Genomic DNA, 19,336 nt, shown 5'->3' with positions numbered 1-19,336 from the left:
GTTGAATTAACCACAACCTTTTCTCCACTATTACTCTTCCTTAATCACAAAATCATTGATAATGTGAAATTCCTCTCTATATGTTTACTCTCTTGGGATACTGGATTCTATATCTTTGGCAACTACTTTTGGTTAATCAGGAAATTAACACTAGTAGTTTAAGGCAATTTGGAATGGTGCCAAAGATGTATAGAACTTTCCTTAGACTGAATAAGTACCTTTCCTGCAGCTTTAACATTCGCGCCTCTCTCGGTAGACCTAGAGACTTCGTATAGGTTTTTACACTTCTCCAAAATCACTATTCCACCCCCGCAGTAACCACCATCTTATCGTAAATATTTACTAGCACATAGGCAAATTTCGAAATTCGATATGGTGTAGTCTAAGAGTTTTAAACACACCCTTATAGACTAACAGATAGTTCCTCTTCTTTATCTTAGGATTTACTTGATTGTCTTCCAATGTTCTTCTCCGGATTAATCGATACCTACTCATTACTCCCACTCAACAAACAGTGTCTGGTCTAAGGCATACAAAAGCATATCTAAGACCTCTCACTGTTGATGTAAGAAATTCTTTCATGGCTTTATCTTTTCTGGAATAGTCAAGACTTTTCCTTAGATAAATAAAATCTATACCTAAGAAGTTGTGAAGCTTCTATAGATTGCCATTAGAAAGAAAATGCTTCAGCATCTTACTAAAGTAAGTTGCTTACATTAGAGTAAGTAATTACCAGGTATACCACAAGCCATAGGTTTAGATAATCTCAAACCTATAATACTAGGAACAGGAAGTTTGTTAAGTCTATTGAATGGACTTATAAACAAAAATTTCCTTTTATGTCCTTGTAATAGAAAACTTTAGGTTATTCCATGTGAATGGATTAAACCATAGTTCTATTGGCTTTCTTCTTAGTTTCTTATCTTGACAATCCATTACTTGTTTAAACTTACAATGGATTTTAATCACTAGTGTCTCCCAAGTCATAAGAAGGTGAGTTCCTAGAAACTCTCCCACTACGACAAGGTACTGTGAATTATGTCGAAGAAAACTAAATGGTATTGATCTCTTCGGTTGTGACAAGACAACAGAGGCAGTAGGATCATCATATGTTATATAAGATGATAGAACACTTTTGGAATCAAGAATAAATATCTCCTTTATTTGCTACTTGTTTTTCAGACTTAGTCATTTTCTTAGAAAAGTAGTATTTGTTTGAACAAACACTTTCTTATCTATTGACAATGGGATGGTCCACCCCTAATCATTTAGAATAGCTAACAAACCATGGTTAACAGTTCTAGCTTTTCTTAAGATTTTGATTAGGTCATCCATGAATCTGGTAATGATTTACATTAAGTATACAACCATTACATCATTCTGAAATTGTATTACCATAGAAGGACTTAGGCAACGACTAGTAACTAATCATCAATATGCAAATCGAAATTTCTGGGGAGGTAAGTTTGGATATAATTCAAAAATCAATTTAATGATCTTTGAACTGCATATCTACTAACTATTTCTCCACCCCTATCGCCCGCAAGATCTTTAACCACTTACCTTAATGGTTTTAACCATTGCTAGAAATTAATGAAATTTTTCAAACATTTCAAATTTCTTTGCATAAGGTATAATCTAGAGTTATCGTTTTAAGAATAAAACGAAAAACTCATATCCACCCCTGAATGTACATTCATCTGCGAATGAGATGAACTACTTTCAGTGGATATAGGCATATTAACTCTTTGCAGAGATTGATCTTGTCAAATCCACTATGAACAAGATACAAATGCCATAGATTAAGAAAATGTGGTAGTGTCTATGATGACATAGGTTTAGTTACATCAAAGAGTTCTTAGAATACTTCAAGTGGATCCTGGTCACAGAATACCTAACTCACATTCCATACAGTTTTAATCCATTAATAGAAGATGGATATAAACACTTGAGAAAGTGTAACTGTATTGTATTCTGGAATTAGAAATATAAGAAAATTTCTATTTGGAATCTAAAATTAAAGTCAAAGACTTAAATTTATACCAAATATAATGAGTAATTCTATCTTGGACCAGCACTACTAATATAACTCTAAGTCTGATTTGCCCATACAAGTAGGAGATTTCTAAGATTGAGGATTTATATCAATTGGGAATAGAATTTCGGGATTATAATCATAAGCGTCATTTAAATTCTTAAGAGAAAATATAGAATGACATGAAATGATTTATAGACCATTCATCCAATGATATGTTTTGAAGCTAATTCAAAATGAATAAGATAAGAGGAATTAGGATAATTTCGTTTATAAATAAGAATCCAACGATGCTTCGATTAGCGAAAGTCAAAGTAATCTTATTTATACAATCTTCTTGTTTCATATCGTAAAAATACTAGTCTAAGGTGTCATCAATTGATGAACAGCTAGATGTCGCATATACAATATTTATCTTTTGAGATCTTACACTATTATGTATGTCTAATGGTGAAAATCCACTAGGGATTTATCTCATTAGATAAACAAACATGTTGGACCAACAATGAAGATTCGAAATTAAACTACAACTTAATAACAGAAAATAACATGGTTCAATATAAATTCATACACAATTCAGAAATTATAAACATATAGCAAGTAGGAATGACTAGTGAAAATACTAAAACATACAATCCTAAATAATTTCCAAGGTTTTCAATAAACTGATACGGTCCCTAAGAGGCGAGAGTCAAAGCATCATTTATTGAATAGAGTTGTCACCTCATCTAAAATAGAAACCATTCTAGCAACCTTTTATTCGATCAAAATAAGAATCCAACGTTGTCCCGGTAGGCGAGAGTCAAGGTTATTCTCATTTTATGAGCTTCCACCATTGTTTCATGTTTCATAAGTTTATCTCTAAGTAGTCACCGTAGGGGAGAGTCTAATAGAGACGAAAACTTACAAAACACTTATCAAATGAAATCTTACGGTGTTAAATGCGTTCAACGAATAACCATCCATAGGGGGACGAAGTCTAGCGTCTCGAGGTTATATTGAAAACATTTAACTTTTGTAAGACCAACAATGGAGATCGAATATCTTAATAATAATCAAGCTCATTATTTAAAGTGAGTTGTATTTTCTTTGATTCTCTTTATTTAATCTATTTATTTTAAATATATATTTAATAAATATTTAGAAAAATATTCAATTTAAGTTGTTACAAAATTAATTTAAATTAATTTACAACTCAAATTTAATTTTCTATAAATATATATTGCATTTCGAAAAATTAAAGTATATAAGAATACAATTTTCGAAAAATGCATATTAAAATAAAAATTAAATCCTGGAAAAATTATTCTAATTTAATGTTGGCCCAAAATTAATTAATAAAATTAATTTACAACAAAAAATATAATTTTCCTATTTAATTAAATATATAAGAAAAATTTCAAATATTTAAGTATGATGATGAAAATCAACTTAAATATTAATTTTCTATTTAATTAAATATACTAGAAAAATACTTCAAGCAAAAATATCACCTATCTAGATTTTCCTTTGACTAATTAATTCAATTTCTAATAATATACTTTAATTCAATTTATTTTAAATTAATCAATAAATGAAAAAATCATTGATTTAAGTTGATCCAAGAATTAATTAAAATAATTAATTTACAACTTAATCTATTTTTCAAGATAAAATTCGAAATTCTAGCATTTAAGAAATGCAATTTCGAAAAAAATTGATTAATAAAATAAAGAAAAAATATATTTTGAAAATTATTTAAATTTAGTTGAAAAATTAAATTTCAACTAAAAATAATTTTCTATTTAATTAAATGTCATGAAAAAGAAATATTTAAGTATGATGATAAAAATCAACTTAGATATTTAATTTTCAAATTAATTAAATGTATTAAATTCAAGAAATAAATAATTAAGTGTAGAGAAGACTTAATTATTAATCTCTAGTTTAATACTAGGAAAAATATACTTAAAGTAAATTGTACCAAAATTAATTAATAAATAATTAATTTCACAATGTATAATATTTCCTATTTAATATTAGAAATAATAAGTAGTCTAGAAATAACTATCTAGAAAATATCTTATTTGACTAAGTATCTTTTCCACAAAATTTGAAAAAATATCTAATTTAAGTTGACTAGAAAAAATCTAGAACTTAAATATTTTTCAAATTTAAATTTAATTAAATATCAAAAATTAAGTTGTAACCACTTAATTTGAAAATATTCCATTTTAAGTTAATATTCGAAAAGATATTAACTTAAAAAATATCTAAAGAATCTTAATAACCAATGCCTAAAATTCCTCAACTTAATTTTGAAATTTGAAATTCAAAAGATATTCAGATTTAAGTTGGTAAGTTGAAGATAACTAAATATCAACTTAAATAGGAATATTTAATGAAAAATTTAAATTAAGTTCCAGAAAGAATCTAGATGGTTATAATTCTATATTTAATTAAATACAAGAAAATACATATAGTTTAGCTTAGAATAAAGAATTCTTTGAACTATAATTTTCTTAAATTAATTTCAAAATAAATGAAATTAATTATGTTGCTAATCAATTTTATTAGGTTAAACTAGTTTAATTAACCTAGTACAGTCATTCAAATCGTGCAAATGGGCCTTCACAATTGGGGTGGTTTGTGTGAGGGGGTGCCGGGTTCGCATGTCGTACCCACTTCTATGGCTCCCAACTCTCACACAAGGCCCAAAAGAGAGGAATTTAACCTTAATAAGAACAACTGTTATTAATTGAATAAGCCCAAAACTAAATGGGCCTAAATAAAATCTATCAATGACTATGACATTTTATTTAGCAACATTAACCTATATGCATCTATAATAAAATTAAACACATAGGCTCACAGTGCACACTTTGGATGGGTCCTATCATGTCAAGCAGTCATACACAGATGAAAGAAGATTGTAAATATACCTCGTTACAAATTATTATCTTGACCAAGTGGAGCCATCGCATCATTAGATCGGCAAAAAGTAACCATGGCTATTTGCAATCAAGTAATAATAGGTTTTAAAAAACTTACACATAAGCTAAAACACATACTCCCGCAACAAGGTTAATGGATAGTTGGATGTAGGATTTATTTAATTTTAAATTAAATAATTAATTTCGAAATAATTAATTAAATAATAAAAAAATTTCGAAAAATTAAAAAAAATTTGAAAAAAAAAAAATTCGATTTTTTTTTTTTTTTTTAAAAAAATTTAAATTTAAAATTAAACCTACAATTTTTGAAAAAATTAGGTTTCAACCAACCTAAATATCATTTCAAAAATTTGCTAGCTACTTTTAAATTTTAAATGTTATTTTATAAATAAAAATTAAATAAAAAATTAGAAAAGATATAAATATCTTTTTCAAATTTTAAATGTAATTTAAATAAATAAAATAACAAAATTTAAAAAATTAGCAAAATATCTTATATCATTTAAAAATTACATGATTATAAATATCTTATTTTTTAAAATTTAAAATAAGATAAGATATAATCAAATTTTAAAATAAGATAGATTTTTTAAGCAAAAAGATAAATACTAATTCTATTCAAATTCAAATTACACTAATATCTTGAATTAAATTAAAAAAAATTTAAATTAATTCAAAATGATAATTAGAATTGAATTAGGAATAGTAATAGTATATATACAAAACCATACAAAAAATTGGAAGTTAATTCCATGAAAAAGTATGAAAAATTGAAGAAAATTGAAAAAATTCGAAACTGTACGGACAGTTCTGCGATCGCAGGAAACTATCAAGACAAATTTCCGATTTTGTCAAATCTTCAAAAAATCATAACTAATTCAAATAAAATCCAAATTGAGTTCTGTAAAAGGCTAACTTGCTTAATTTTTTCCATACTATCCAATAAAAATAATGCCAGAACCGAAATAACAATTATTTTCACGAAAATTTCACAATCATCAATCAATCATCAAATAACACTCAATACAACATGATACCATCCAAAGAACATACAAACAATCGTTTTAAAGTCCAAATTACATGTAAGTAAATCAATTACCATGGCTCTGATACCAGTTGTTGGAAATTATTTTACCAGGATCTTAGATCTACTCACAAGTATGTTTATTAACATCCTAAATATGAACTTTCTAAAACGATGAAATAAACACATATAAAGTTTAAGAAACCTTACATTGGGTGCAGCGGAATATAATGACTCCTTCCGTTCAGATATCTAGCCCTTGATTCCTTTCTGTAGCAGAGCATTATCAATATCTGAACCTGGATCTCTTTCTCTGAATCTTTGATGCTGAAGCTCCTTTGCTGATGATCTTTCTTCACGATCTTCCTCACTATGATTGAGGTATCACTTGATGTGTGTGGGCACTACTCAAATCACTAAGGATTTCGAAATTCTAAGGAAGAAGAGAGAGAGTGGTCAGCTAAAGATAGGGAGAGAGAAGGCTCAGTTTTTCTGAATAGAAAAAGTCAGAAGGAAAGTGTAATTTTTCTGAAGCCTTCACTATCTATTTATAGCATTCCACTAGGGTTTGATTTGAATTATATGGCATTAAAATAATGAAAAAATCATTTAAAAAAGCTACAAAGGTGGCCGACCATACACTTAATGGATTGGGCCTTGGGCTTTGCAATTTTGCAATTTTAACACCTTTTGTATCTGATTTTCTCAAAAATGCCAATTTCCTAATTCAATCATTTAAATGCCAATTCTAACTATTTAATAACTATAAATAATTATTAAATAATATTGTCATTTATCATATTTATTAATTGAACCATACAAAGTATCATAATTAACAAATATGCCCCTATAAACTCTTTCTTTACAATTTCGCCCTTACTTAGTGAAAATTTCACAAATAGACATAGTCTAATTTGTGAATTATAATTGATTAATCAAAACCAATTACATGAGTCTTACAAGCAATATTATCTCAACTAGTGGGGGGACCATGGGTCTATATAACCGAGCTTCCAATAAGTAGATCAAGAATTTAGCACTAAAATTCACTAACTTATTAATTCTTCGTTGAATCCACGCATAGAACTCAGAATTGCACTCTCAGTATATAGAATGCTCTATATGTTCCACCATATAGACACATCATTAGTTATCCATTGTTATAATCCTAATGTGATCAATGATCCTCTATATGAATGATCTACACTGTAAAGGGATTAAATTACCGTTACACCCTACAATGTATTTATTCCTTAAAACACTTGACCCCGTATAAATGATATTTCAGCTAATGTGAAATGAGTACTCCACCATTTATGTTCTTTTGGTCAAGCTCGAAGGAGATCATCCTTTGCTTACTACTCGCCAGATAGAAGCTATAGATTCCATGTTTATGATAGCGCTCCCACTCAATTGCACTACCGTGTTCCCAAAATGTACGTATCACCCTGACCTAAAAGTAGGCTTAACTAACAAATCAAAGAACACGAATAGCCTTTCAAGATTGAGCCTAATCATATCAGGATTAAGATCATTTGATCTAGGATCAACTAGGCGATATTGACTTGAATAGATATTACGGTAAGTTTAATAAATCTAAGTCAAAGTTCAATATCGGTCCCTTCCGATGCATACTCCATGCATCCAACCTGAGCTTTACTTTAACCAATGTTCTGGAAAGAACATAGTATTTCTCCAAATACAAGTAAACTCTTGTTGTAGATTATCATATCAGTAAAACCCTGTGTCTGATAAATCTAGGAAACTTTATTCACATAGTCATGTTTACTTTCCAATGTGTTGACGGCACAATAAACAGGATCAAGTATGTGAAAAAGGGTTTCAGATGAATTTATACATTATGTACATATAATCATGAAATAAATCATGTGAACCATGCAACATTAAATGTTATTTCTGATCTATATTAATAAACAAATCTGATTATATTGAAATGAGTTTTATTTAGGGCATAAAACCCAACATTTTTACCATAAACAAAAGTAATGCAGCAAGCTTGATATGTTCCCGACATTTTAACATAGCAGTGGACAAATTGAGAAGTTTCAGCAATAACAATCACTTTGACAAAGGTTCTTCTCCAAAGAACAAGAATTCTACCTTCAATAGTGGAACTAGAGAAGTAATCCCAATTATTGAATTTATTTTCCATCATTTCTTTGACTTTTTCCCCTCTTAGTTTAGTCTCAACTAAAGCTCCAACACCAACTTTATTTATATTACAAAAATCCAAAACTACATCCTATTTTTCCCTATTATTCACACCCCTAATATTCCAACAAGCAATGTTGCAATTATCCATGAGAATGAAATTTTTTACCTGGTTCCCCTTCATCCTCGGACACTTTATCTAATATCTGACCCCCTTCATGTCCTCCTAGAGCCATAAAACTGTTAACAGAATTCCCCCCTGTATCACTTTTCTTTCCAGCCTCCTGAGAATGCTTCTAAGAGAAAGTTTTTCTCGGAGTAACCCAATCTTTATTCTGAGCCCTTGCACCATTTTCCTTCTGCGAATTTATCTCCCTAGTAGCAGTAGCCTCAGCCTGCTTATTCCTTTCCTTGTTTTCCTGCACTTGCACATTAGGCTGAGCCGAGTCTCTGCCCTTCAATTCTTGCTGCTTTTGCTTCATCTCTCCCTTTTGGCAATCCGCCATAATGTGTCCATACCCCATACAACTTTTACACTTAACCGGAAGCCACTCGTAATCGATATTTTGATCAACAATCTGCCCATATTCATTGACATATTGTATGGTTCTCAGAGGCGTATCAGTTATGTCCATTTCAACTAGGACCCTGGCGAATTGAACCCTTGTACGATCTTTAGTATGCTGGTCCACCATTATTGGTTTCCCAACAGTACTAACTAACGCACTAAGACAATTGGTTCCCCAATATTGGAGGCCAAGATCATGGAGTCTAATCCAAAGAGGCGCCGAACGAACAAGTTTAACTGAATTGAGATCAGAAGTCCAGGGTCTTACAATGACTGGTTTTCTGTCAAATTGGAGAACCCCTGCTTCTAACACCTGGTCTCTCGAAGCTTCATCATTAAAATTGATCATTACCAATCCCCTAGTCATCTTCACAATCTGTTTTATCCCTAGATGTCCCCAAATCCGCTTTATAAAGCCTTCGAACACAGCCATAGGAGGATTAGCTCCAAGAACCATACATATCACTGCTGAATTCCAGTTTGCAGCCTCTTCTTTAACCTCTTCTAGATCAAGTTGGGCAATCTTGATACCATTCTTGATAATCGGTTCAGTAAATTTCAACTTGGGATCCCTATAAACCAACTTCTCTTCTTTAAATGACTTCCAATGACTTCTTGCCGATTCTTGGAAGTGAATCTGGTCCGTTTCATCAGTAATTTCATCCTCCACTTCCTTTGCCCAGTTCGAATGCCCCTATTCGACGACTTGGTTGATGAACCCAGAGGTTTTATCTGCTCGAAAAATCTCATCAGTCTTCAACATCTTAGCGATCTTATCTAGTTCTGTAGTGTCTCCTTCAGTTGTCTTCTCCGTTTCTCCATCGTCTGCATCATCAATCGGGTCAGGATCCAACCCATGAGTAACTGGCTTTCAAACGGTCCTTCTTTTCTTCGCCATGGAAGAGAGAGAAAGGAAAGGTCGAAGCTATACTTATTTTATTTTGTTTACTTTAATTTTTATTTTTATTTTTATATTTTTATTTTTAAGCTATATACTTTTTTATAAATAATAATGTCTTTATTATATCCCTCAAGTTAATGTAAATTATGTGATAGACTTAAGAGCACCTCCAACACTAACAACGTTTCAGTTTTAGAATTATTAAGCTTTTACACTAACCAATCAGAAAGAAAAATAAAAGAAAAAAAAATAAAAAAATATGAGCATCAGTGCTGAGCATGAGCAATATGCTTATATTATCTATTTGAAAAGTCAACAATTTTGGGCAAACAGACCCACACTTTCTGACAGTCACAAGTATAGCAACTCTCATTGTAGTTGCACTAAGTAGAGGATAAAGATATATTGGGCAACTCACTCACAAAAGTGGGTACTTATTAATAAAATATAATATGAGGATATTTTTTATTAATAAAGAAAAAAAAAAGTATCCCTCAACTTATCCCTACTTATTTTATATTAGACACTTTAAAGGGCTAACAGCTATAAGCTTCTCCAAATTTATCCAAATTTAATAATAAATTTGGTGTCACACTAACGTTAAATTTAGTATCAAAAATTCGTTTCGCTCCAACTACAATACAAAAAATTAAACTAAAAAAATCTTTATTATTATATTATTATTTTAATAAAATATTTATTATTATAATATTTAATTTACAAAAAATATCACAATTATTATATTTAATTTAATGATTTAAATAAAAATACTAATTAGTTACATGAAAATAATATTGTAAATTATTAAAACCTGATAAATTAAAATATCATATTGCATGTAGTAACATAAATTAAAGTAATGTTCAAACAATATATTTCACAAGCATATAAAAGAGTAAGATATACAATAGACTGTTTGAAATATATTTTCAGCGTATTAAATTTTTTCAGAATTTCTTAAAATTTCGCAAAATATTTTAAATAATTACAATATATATGACCATAGGAAAAAGGCTATGAGTAAAAATTTCTTCCAAATGCTGAAACACCTCTTTTAGCTAAGGATTGCACTGTATAATTTGCAATATACATAATATTATTATATATGAAAAGATGGATACCATGGACTATAGTACACACTCTATAATAGTGTAAGATATATAAGTATGTCAAAAAAGATCTATTTAGCTGGATCGGGTCAGAGCTCCGATTCGACAGATTATTTCTTATCTGAAACATTAATATACTTATTGGATCTTATATTAGATCCGCTCTGTGCCACTTAATTTTTTTCGGATCAGAACTGATCTGATCTGGTTTTAATATATTAAAAAAAAACTTAATTGAAGACCCAGAGTTGGTCTCGAGACCCAGATCACCTGAACCCAAACTCAGACTCGGACTCGAACCCGAATTGGAACCCAAGACCCGACACTCAGACTCGAACTTGGGACCAAGACTTAAACTCAGATCCGGACCCAAACTCGAAGCCAGACCCAGACCCCGGACATCAGACCCAAGACCCAGACCATGACCCAAAATCGGACCCGGACCCGAGACCCAGACCCGGACCCGAGACCCAAATCTAGACCCGGACCCGGGACCCAAACCCAGACTCGTACCTAGGACTCGGGACCCAGGACTTGGGATCCCAAACTTGGGACAATAGACTCGGGACCCAGACCCGAGCCCCGGACCTATGACCTGGGACCCAAAACCGGACCCAGGCTCGGACCCTGGACCCGAACCCAAACCCGAACTTGGACCTAACCTGTAGTTGGTGTTGAGGTCGAGTTTATTGAAAATATATTATAGCTTTGCACAATCTATTAATACAAGTTCATACCAAAGATAAGATTGTATTAAATAATACTAATACAAAATTAAAATGGATATAAAATTATAAGTTTAGATGTAAAACTAAAATTCTTAAAAAAAAAAAAGATAAGAGGTTGGATTAGATCCAATCCAAATAAGTCATGTCAGATCTGATCCGATCTGGGTATGTGATCTAGCGAAGTTGATCATTATATGATATGGATTGTGTCGGACCATAGCCGGATCAAATCTGACCCAATCCATTTACACTCTTTAGATATATAGTGATACATTAGACCTAATTTTTGCACCAAACCTAACGTTGGAGGTGCTCTATAACACCATAATATTTTATACTATTTATTAAATTAAACTGGATGTGACTCAATATTAAATTAAATCAATAATATGCTAGTGTCCCTTGGCATTTCTTTATCTCAATGTATAAAGTGTTATTTGAATTGCAACAGCGAGCTACTGTTGGTTGTAAGTAAGGGTGAAAATCGGTTGGTTATAGTCAGTTTTTACAATTTAATAACTGACCGGTCGGTTAGGGTTTTTATTTTACGAAAACCGTAACTGAATGTTAAGAAATTATAACCGTATAAAATTGACCGTACAATTTTTGGCGATTTTTAGTGGTTTTTCAGTTTGGCGGTTTTGGATGGTTTTTGGCAGTTTTTTAGTTTAACTAATTTTTTATTTCAAAAATCGAAACTGAAACCGACTGTCAAATTCGATGATGATGTGGAACTGAAAATTCGATTACGGTCTAGTTGCACTACAAAAAATCTTATTTTTAGTCACAACAAAACTTGTGACTAAAATATCCGTGGCTAAAAGTATTAAGTCACAAAAATTACAATTAGTTGTGAATAAATGTATTTTTAGTCACAATTTTTGTTGTGACTAAAACTAAATTAGTTACAAGTAACATTTTGTTGTGACTAAAAGTCACATTTAGTCACAAAAAATAATATTATGACTAAAAATTTATCACTAAAAATAACAGTTTTTATAGTATTAATTTGATGGTCGATTTTAATTTTTTAGATTGTATGAACACTCCTAGTAATTGGAAGCCACACAACAACCTCTTTGCTCGGATGTATTGCAGTCCACGTCCACCAACTCAATAAATCCCCACTAATTGATCTTATTTCTGTGAAAAAAAAAAATTAACAAGATGCAAATTCTTACATATTTTGATTCAAGAAGAAAAAAAATACCAAATTATAGAAACTTGAAAAAGCAATATATATTATCAACGTTCACTAGTATTTATTTAATTAGAAACTTTCGACGAAAATTGAACACCTTAGAAAATGAAGTTGCGTATATCTTTTCCAAAAATTCTCTTTTTCTGGATAACTTTTTGATTATGAATAAAGTTCCACACTATAAATTCTTCTGAAAGTTCAAAGAAAGAACATATTTATTATTGGGTGAACAACACACAAAAAAAAAATTTTAATTTTTTTTTTAAAAAAAAACTATAATTTTTAGGATTAATAATATTTTGAACCTTGTGTTTTGTAAAAGTTACTAATTAGACACTCTGTTTTGTTAAATGATAAAATAGATCTTATATTTTTCAAAATAGTAAAAATAGGATCATGAGCTCAATTTTTAATAAAATTTTATTTTATAATATAACTAACTTTAAGAAAATTTTCAATAAAAAACCGATACAGAAAATATAATTAGTTTTATAATAACATCACTAGATCGGATTATACAAGTTTTATTTTGACAAAAAATCAGTTCAGGGTCTTGTTCTATTTTGTCATTTAACAAAACAAAGAGTCCAATTGATAATTTTTACAAAATACAAGATCCAAAATAGTATTTACCCTAATTTTTATAAATCATTTGCTCATTTATTTTCTTTTAATTTACTCTTCCATTTGTTTTTCTTCTTTTCTAACAAATTTTCATAATTAGTTCTTATAATCTAAATATTTAATAAAAGAGTAATTTACGGCGTAAATATTAAGTTTGACTTCCAGTTGTAAATAAATACTTAAGTTTAATTTTTGGCAGTAATAAGTTATATAATATTAAGTCATTATTCACGTGTCATTTTCTTATTGGTATAACTATTTTTTTTTTTTTTAAAAAAAGTAAAAATTTAATGACTTGGACCAATCAAGAATTGTCACGTGACAATTTACTTAACATTTAACAGTCAAGTACCTACAAAAGTTTTAAAATTATAACTTAGGTATTATTATCGCAAAAAAAATAAACTTAGGTATTTATTTGCAACTAGGGTTGAGCATCGGTCAGTTTGATCAATTTTTTTCTATATAAAAATTTAGAATTTGATTTTCGGTCTAGATTGGTGCAATTCAAAAACTGACCGACCAATCCAGAACCTATCTTAAAACCGACCATTTTGAACCTCGGTTTGGTCGGTTTAAATTGCTCAAACTGAACTTTTTTTTTAAATATAATCTAATTTATTCTATAAACACATTATTCTACATTTTAAATATACAAATTAATTGTTCATTATTTTCTTTAACTTTAATATTAATAAAATATATTATTATTATATATTATTAGTAATTACAATATATAAAGCAAAAAAAAAATTATAAAATTAATATATATGTATAACGGTCAGCTTTGGTTTTTTCGGTTGGTTTATTACCCAAAAAAAAAAAAAAAACTGACCATTCAATGGCAGTTTAAACCGTTAGAGGTTTCTTCGGTTATCAGTTCCAACGGTGTTAGGTAGATCGGTTTAAACGGTTTTTTCGATTTTTTGGATTAATTTTACGCGCGCTCAGTCTTATTTGCAACTGCGAGTTAAACTTAAGTATTTATATCGCAAATTATTTTTTATAAAATTACATTAAACGTACAACAACTCAACCTTGGGACCTATTCTTTTTATTAGAAAATATATAGTATCATTAAGTTATGCTTATCGTTTATGCATTTAATGATAAGTGAATAACACACGACCCAAAAGAATATTCAAAAGTTTACCTAAATTATTACTTTTGGTAAAATTTTAATTTTTTATAGTAAAATAATTTTTTTTTACATTTTTACAAAATATTATTTTTCAATTTTACGATTATTATTTTATTTAGTTACAATTTTGTAGTGTCTTATAAAATTAATAAAAAAAAAACTACATAACGAAAACAGAAAAATAACATCAAAACAACATACAAATCATAAAAAAAATAATAAAATTACAATATAAAAATAAATAAAAACATCAACAATCAATAATCCATATTTTTTTTGTTAATAAAAATTTACAAATGTAAAAATATTTAAAATTTAATATAATTGTATTTTTAAAATTTGTTTTAACTTTTTAAAATATTTATGAAGAAATATCCCAAAGAAAATTTATATCTATATATAGATAAGCACTACCATATCTAATTAATTCATTCCCCACAAACGCACGAATCATACCTAATTAATTATATATATATATAATATCTGAAGAGAGCTTTTAATTTGGAAGCCCATTATATCATGTTTCCCCATAAATGGCGCATATTAATTTACAACATCTAATAATTAGCAACCTTAATAATTTACACGATCAATTCTAATCACATTATTTTTGGATTATTTATATGGAGAAGAAAAAAAATAATAATATATATAACATACAATTTTTTTTTTTTTTTTGAAGGAAAATGGTAACTTTATTAATAAGAAGAATCAACCATTACAATAGAAAGAAAATCAGGAGGAACATCATCCTCTCTAAAAATACGATCTGGATAGAAACAAGAGCTACGAGCAAGACAATGTGCAGCTTTGTTTACAGAACGTTTAACAAAATTAATTGAGACTAATGGCAAATCGGCTAAAAGAGAGCGACAAACCGCCACCTGAAGGCCAAAAGGAGAAGGTATCTCCACCGTGCTTTGGACTGCCTGGACAACAACCAAAGAATCGGTTTCAAGCTCAACCGGACCCCAATGTTTCCTCTTTATACAACTCAAGGCCTCCTTAACCCCTACCAATTCGGCCATAGCCGAATCCACACACCCCACTCGTAAGACTGTGAAGCCTTCAATGAATCGACCCTGAGAATCCCGGGCCACCCCTGCCGCTCCAAATCGACCATCACTTGCAAAGATTGCACCATCGACATTAGCCTTAATCTTTCCCATAACTGGTTTCACCCAATGCTCTAAGTCCTCTCTTGAACCCGTAGGAACAAGTAAAGACCCCATTCTCCTTTGTTGAGCATTTCTCCATTGATTAAGGACTACTCTTGCCAATAGAATAACCTCTGCCGCTGACATTGATTTGTCCCGCCAAACCACCTCATTTCGGGCATACCAAATCGCCCAAAGAACCATGGGCAATTCTTCCTGGGCCGTGGATGAGTGTTGTAGCAGAATGTGGCTAAACCAATCCCAAAAAGACTCCATAGGCGTATGACTCCAATTTAGAACCGAAAGATGCCAACAAGACCGTGCAAAAGAACATTGCACCAACAAATGGTAAATGGTCTCAGGCACCTGGTTACACATAGGACAAGCTTGGTCTAGAGGAATATGTTTGGTGGTAAGTTGAACCTTAGTAGCCAAACAACCAGATAAAGCACACCACATGAGTTGGTGCACTTTGGGAGGGACATGAAGCTTCCATGCAATTTTCCATATCTTAATCTCAGACTCACTAGTATTAGTGATCTCTGAATGATGCAGCAACCGATATGCCTCCCTCACAGTATAGAACCCATAAAGATCCTTATGCCAATACCAAGTATCAATAGGAGTCTCCTGATCAATGTTAGTTCGAATGATGATCTCTTTATCTCGGTCATTGAATATATCTGAAACCACCTCTAAATCCCAAGCCCGTTCTCCTACCACCATGAGATTATTAACCGTCCACGTCTCCATACCAGTAGCTCTAGAAGTAACCCACGGTTGAGACTCATCCGCAAGCCACGGGTCAAATTGAACACTAATATTCGTACCTGGACCAACCCCCCGACGAGCTCCCTCCTTAATCAAAGCTTGCGTTTCAAAAATACTCTTCCATATGAAACTAGGATTCGGCCCAAGAGAAGCACTCAAAAAAGAACCCTGAGGATAATATCGGGCCTTATATACCCGACTAACAAGAGAATGAGCATTTGTAACTAACCTCCAAGCTTGTTTTCCCAACATGGCTAAGTTGAAATCCCTTAAGTCTCGAAAACCAAGCCCCCCATGATGCTTATGACGGCACAGCTTCCTCCAACTCACCCAACTTACCCCACGGTTCTGATTGGATCCCGAACTCCACCAATATTTGCTCATCATACCCTCTAGCTTATTACAGGTTTCCACCGGCAACAAGAAAACAGACATAGCATATGTAGGAAGAGATTGAGCCACTGTTTTAATCAATACCTCTTTTCCGGCTTTTGAGAGCAAGCGACCTTCCCAACTCTGAATTCTCTTCTGCATCTTATCCTTCAAGAAGCCAAGAATAGCATTCTTATTACGGCCCATGATACAAGGAAGGCCAAGATACAAACTGTTTTCAGGAGCTTCATTCATTCGAAGAAGATTACACATATCTTGTCTAGAGGCCGAAGTTGTGTTGAGGCTAAAGAAGATAGTAGATTTAGAGTAATTAACACACTGACCTGAGGCTTGTTCAAATAGTTGAAGCAGAAGAAGAACACTACGAGCCTCCCTTTCAATAGCCTTACAATAGATATAGCAATCATCCGCAAACAACATATGAGAAATTATGGGGGCACCATTACACACACGGCAACCATGAAGAGCTCCCCGAACTTCAAATCTTTTTATGAGAGAAGAAAATCCTTCAGCACACAAAAGAAATAAATAAGGAGAGAGCGGATCTCCCTGTCTAATACCCCTTCCAGGAACAATTGGCCCCATCTCACGACCCCCATGAGTAATAGTGTACGAAACCGTTGAGACACAATGCAAAATAAGATCAACCACACTCGCATTAAAGCCCATTTTTAGCATGATATTCTTAAGAAAAAGCCACTCAACACGGTCATACGCTTTACTCATATCAAGCTTGAGAGCCATATAACCTTCCTTTCCAACTCTTTTCCGCTTGAGATAATGCATCACCTCAAACGAAATCATAATATTATCAGTGATAAGACGCCCGGGAATGAAAGCACTCTGATTCTCTGAAATGACTGCAGGAAGAACATGCTTCAACCGATTAGCTAGAACCTTGGAGCAAACCTTGTAGAGGACATTACAAAGAGCAATCGGGCGCATGTCACCCATAGTAGTGGCATTTTTCTTCTTAGGGATCAACACTAAATTAGTATGATTAAGACCAGTAGGCAACTGTCCAAATAAGAAAAAAGAGCGGACCTGTTTGATGACGTCATTACCCACAATTGCCCAACACTTTTGATAAAAACCTGGAGTCATGCCATCGGGTCCAGGGGATTTATCTGGGTGCATCTGAAATAGAGCATCTTTTACCTCCTCATCAGTCAAAGGTTGCAAGAGAGAGTCATTCTGAGTTGAAGTCACAGTAGCAGAAATCCCATCAAGAACATCATCCATAGTACAGTTGGAACTAGTAAACAGATTCTGGAAGTAAGAACACATGACATCTGATAGACCCGATTCCCAGTCAACCCAACTTCCATCGTCGCATTGGAGTTTATCAATAGCATTCATACGGCGCCGAGAAGAAGCTGTTGCATGGAAAAATTTGCTATTTTTATCCCCCTCCTGAAGCCACAATTGTTTCGATCGTTGACGCCAAAACACCTCCTTCTGAGTAAGAACTTCAAAAAGTTCTGTCTCAGCTTCCTTATATTTAGAAATAGCATCAGGATCTCTACCTTTCTTCCACCGCCTCACCTCCTTCTTCCAATATTTTATACGAGAAGCAAAATTACCCGAATAATCTTTGCCCCAAACCGAAAGAGATTCCCCACACCGTTGTATTTTCTCTTGGATACCCGCTAGATTATACTCCTCCCAACACTCCTTTACCACCTGATAACACAGAGGTTCCCGAAGCCAGCAATTTTCAAAGCGAAATTTGCGACTCCCGGTAGCTATATTATGCCGAACCAAGTCAAGGAAAATGGGACAATGATCAGAAGAAGATACCTCGAGATTAATAAGTTTAGCCCGTGGGAACATTTTGAGCCATCTGTCTGTCACCAGAGCACGATCTAAACGGACCTCTATCCAATTATCGGTTCCCCGACTTTTCTCCCAAGTGAACTGATGCCCCACAATGTCTAAATCAATTAACCCACACTCCTGAATAGTGTCCCGGAAGCCGTCAACTAACCAGTTAGGATAGGGATGTCCCCCTTTTTTGTCTTCTTGAGATAAAACATTGTTCATGTCACCAATTACACACCAAGGAAGAGTGTTTCCACGAGCCAACGTCCGGAGTTGCTCCCAAGAAGCCCCACGCAAGCTTCTCTTAGATTCCCCATAGAACCCCGTAAGTCGCCACTCCCCAACATCAGTAGGCCGCACCTCCACATCCACAAAATTCGTGGCATAGTTCAATACTTTGACGTCTTCCTTATTCCTCCATAGTAAAGCAACCCCCCCACTCCTACCACATGCATCAACCGCAAACATACCTTCAAACTTCAACTTAGCTCGAACTCGCTCCAACACATCCTTACGACACAAAGTTTCACATAAAAAGATATAATCTGGTTTCCTATGGGCTACAGTATCATATAGGAATTGTATCGCCCGTGGGTTGCCCATCCCACGACAATTCCAACTTAATGTACTCATAATGCCCGGTGGGCCTGGAAACCAGAACCCACCTCGAACTCGTTTTTTGAGAGTCCATTAACATCCATATCAGCACTATCCTCCGCTTCCATATCAACATAGTCAGGCCCACCAACCCCTTCATG

The 19,336-nt window shown here is 32.3% G+C and overlaps 1 protein-coding gene across 1 annotated transcript; it reads right to left on the bottom strand.

The window, feature by feature from the left end:
- Positions 1-8,460: 8,460 nt before the first annotated feature.
- LOC133034063 (uncharacterized) lies at positions 8,461-19,181 on the bottom strand. Its single transcript, XM_061109081.1, has 2 exons — positions 15,159-19,181; positions 8,461-9,426 (listed from the first exon to the last, which is right to left on the bottom strand). Exons 1-2 carry the CDS (start codon positions 19,179-19,181, stop codon positions 8,461-8,463), a joined length of 4,989 nt encoding a protein of 1,662 aa, XP_060965064.1.
- Positions 19,182-19,336: the final 155 nt, after the last annotated feature.

This window comes from Cannabis sativa, chromosome 1 (genome assembly GCF_029168945.1).
Source record: "Cannabis sativa cultivar Pink pepper isolate KNU-18-1 chromosome 1, ASM2916894v1, whole genome shotgun sequence".
NCBI classification, from domain to species: Eukaryota; Viridiplantae; Streptophyta; class Magnoliopsida; order Rosales; family Cannabaceae; genus Cannabis; species Cannabis sativa.
The sequence above is the reverse complement of the archived record's forward strand: the minus strand, read 5'-3'. Positions and strand labels throughout refer to the sequence as shown.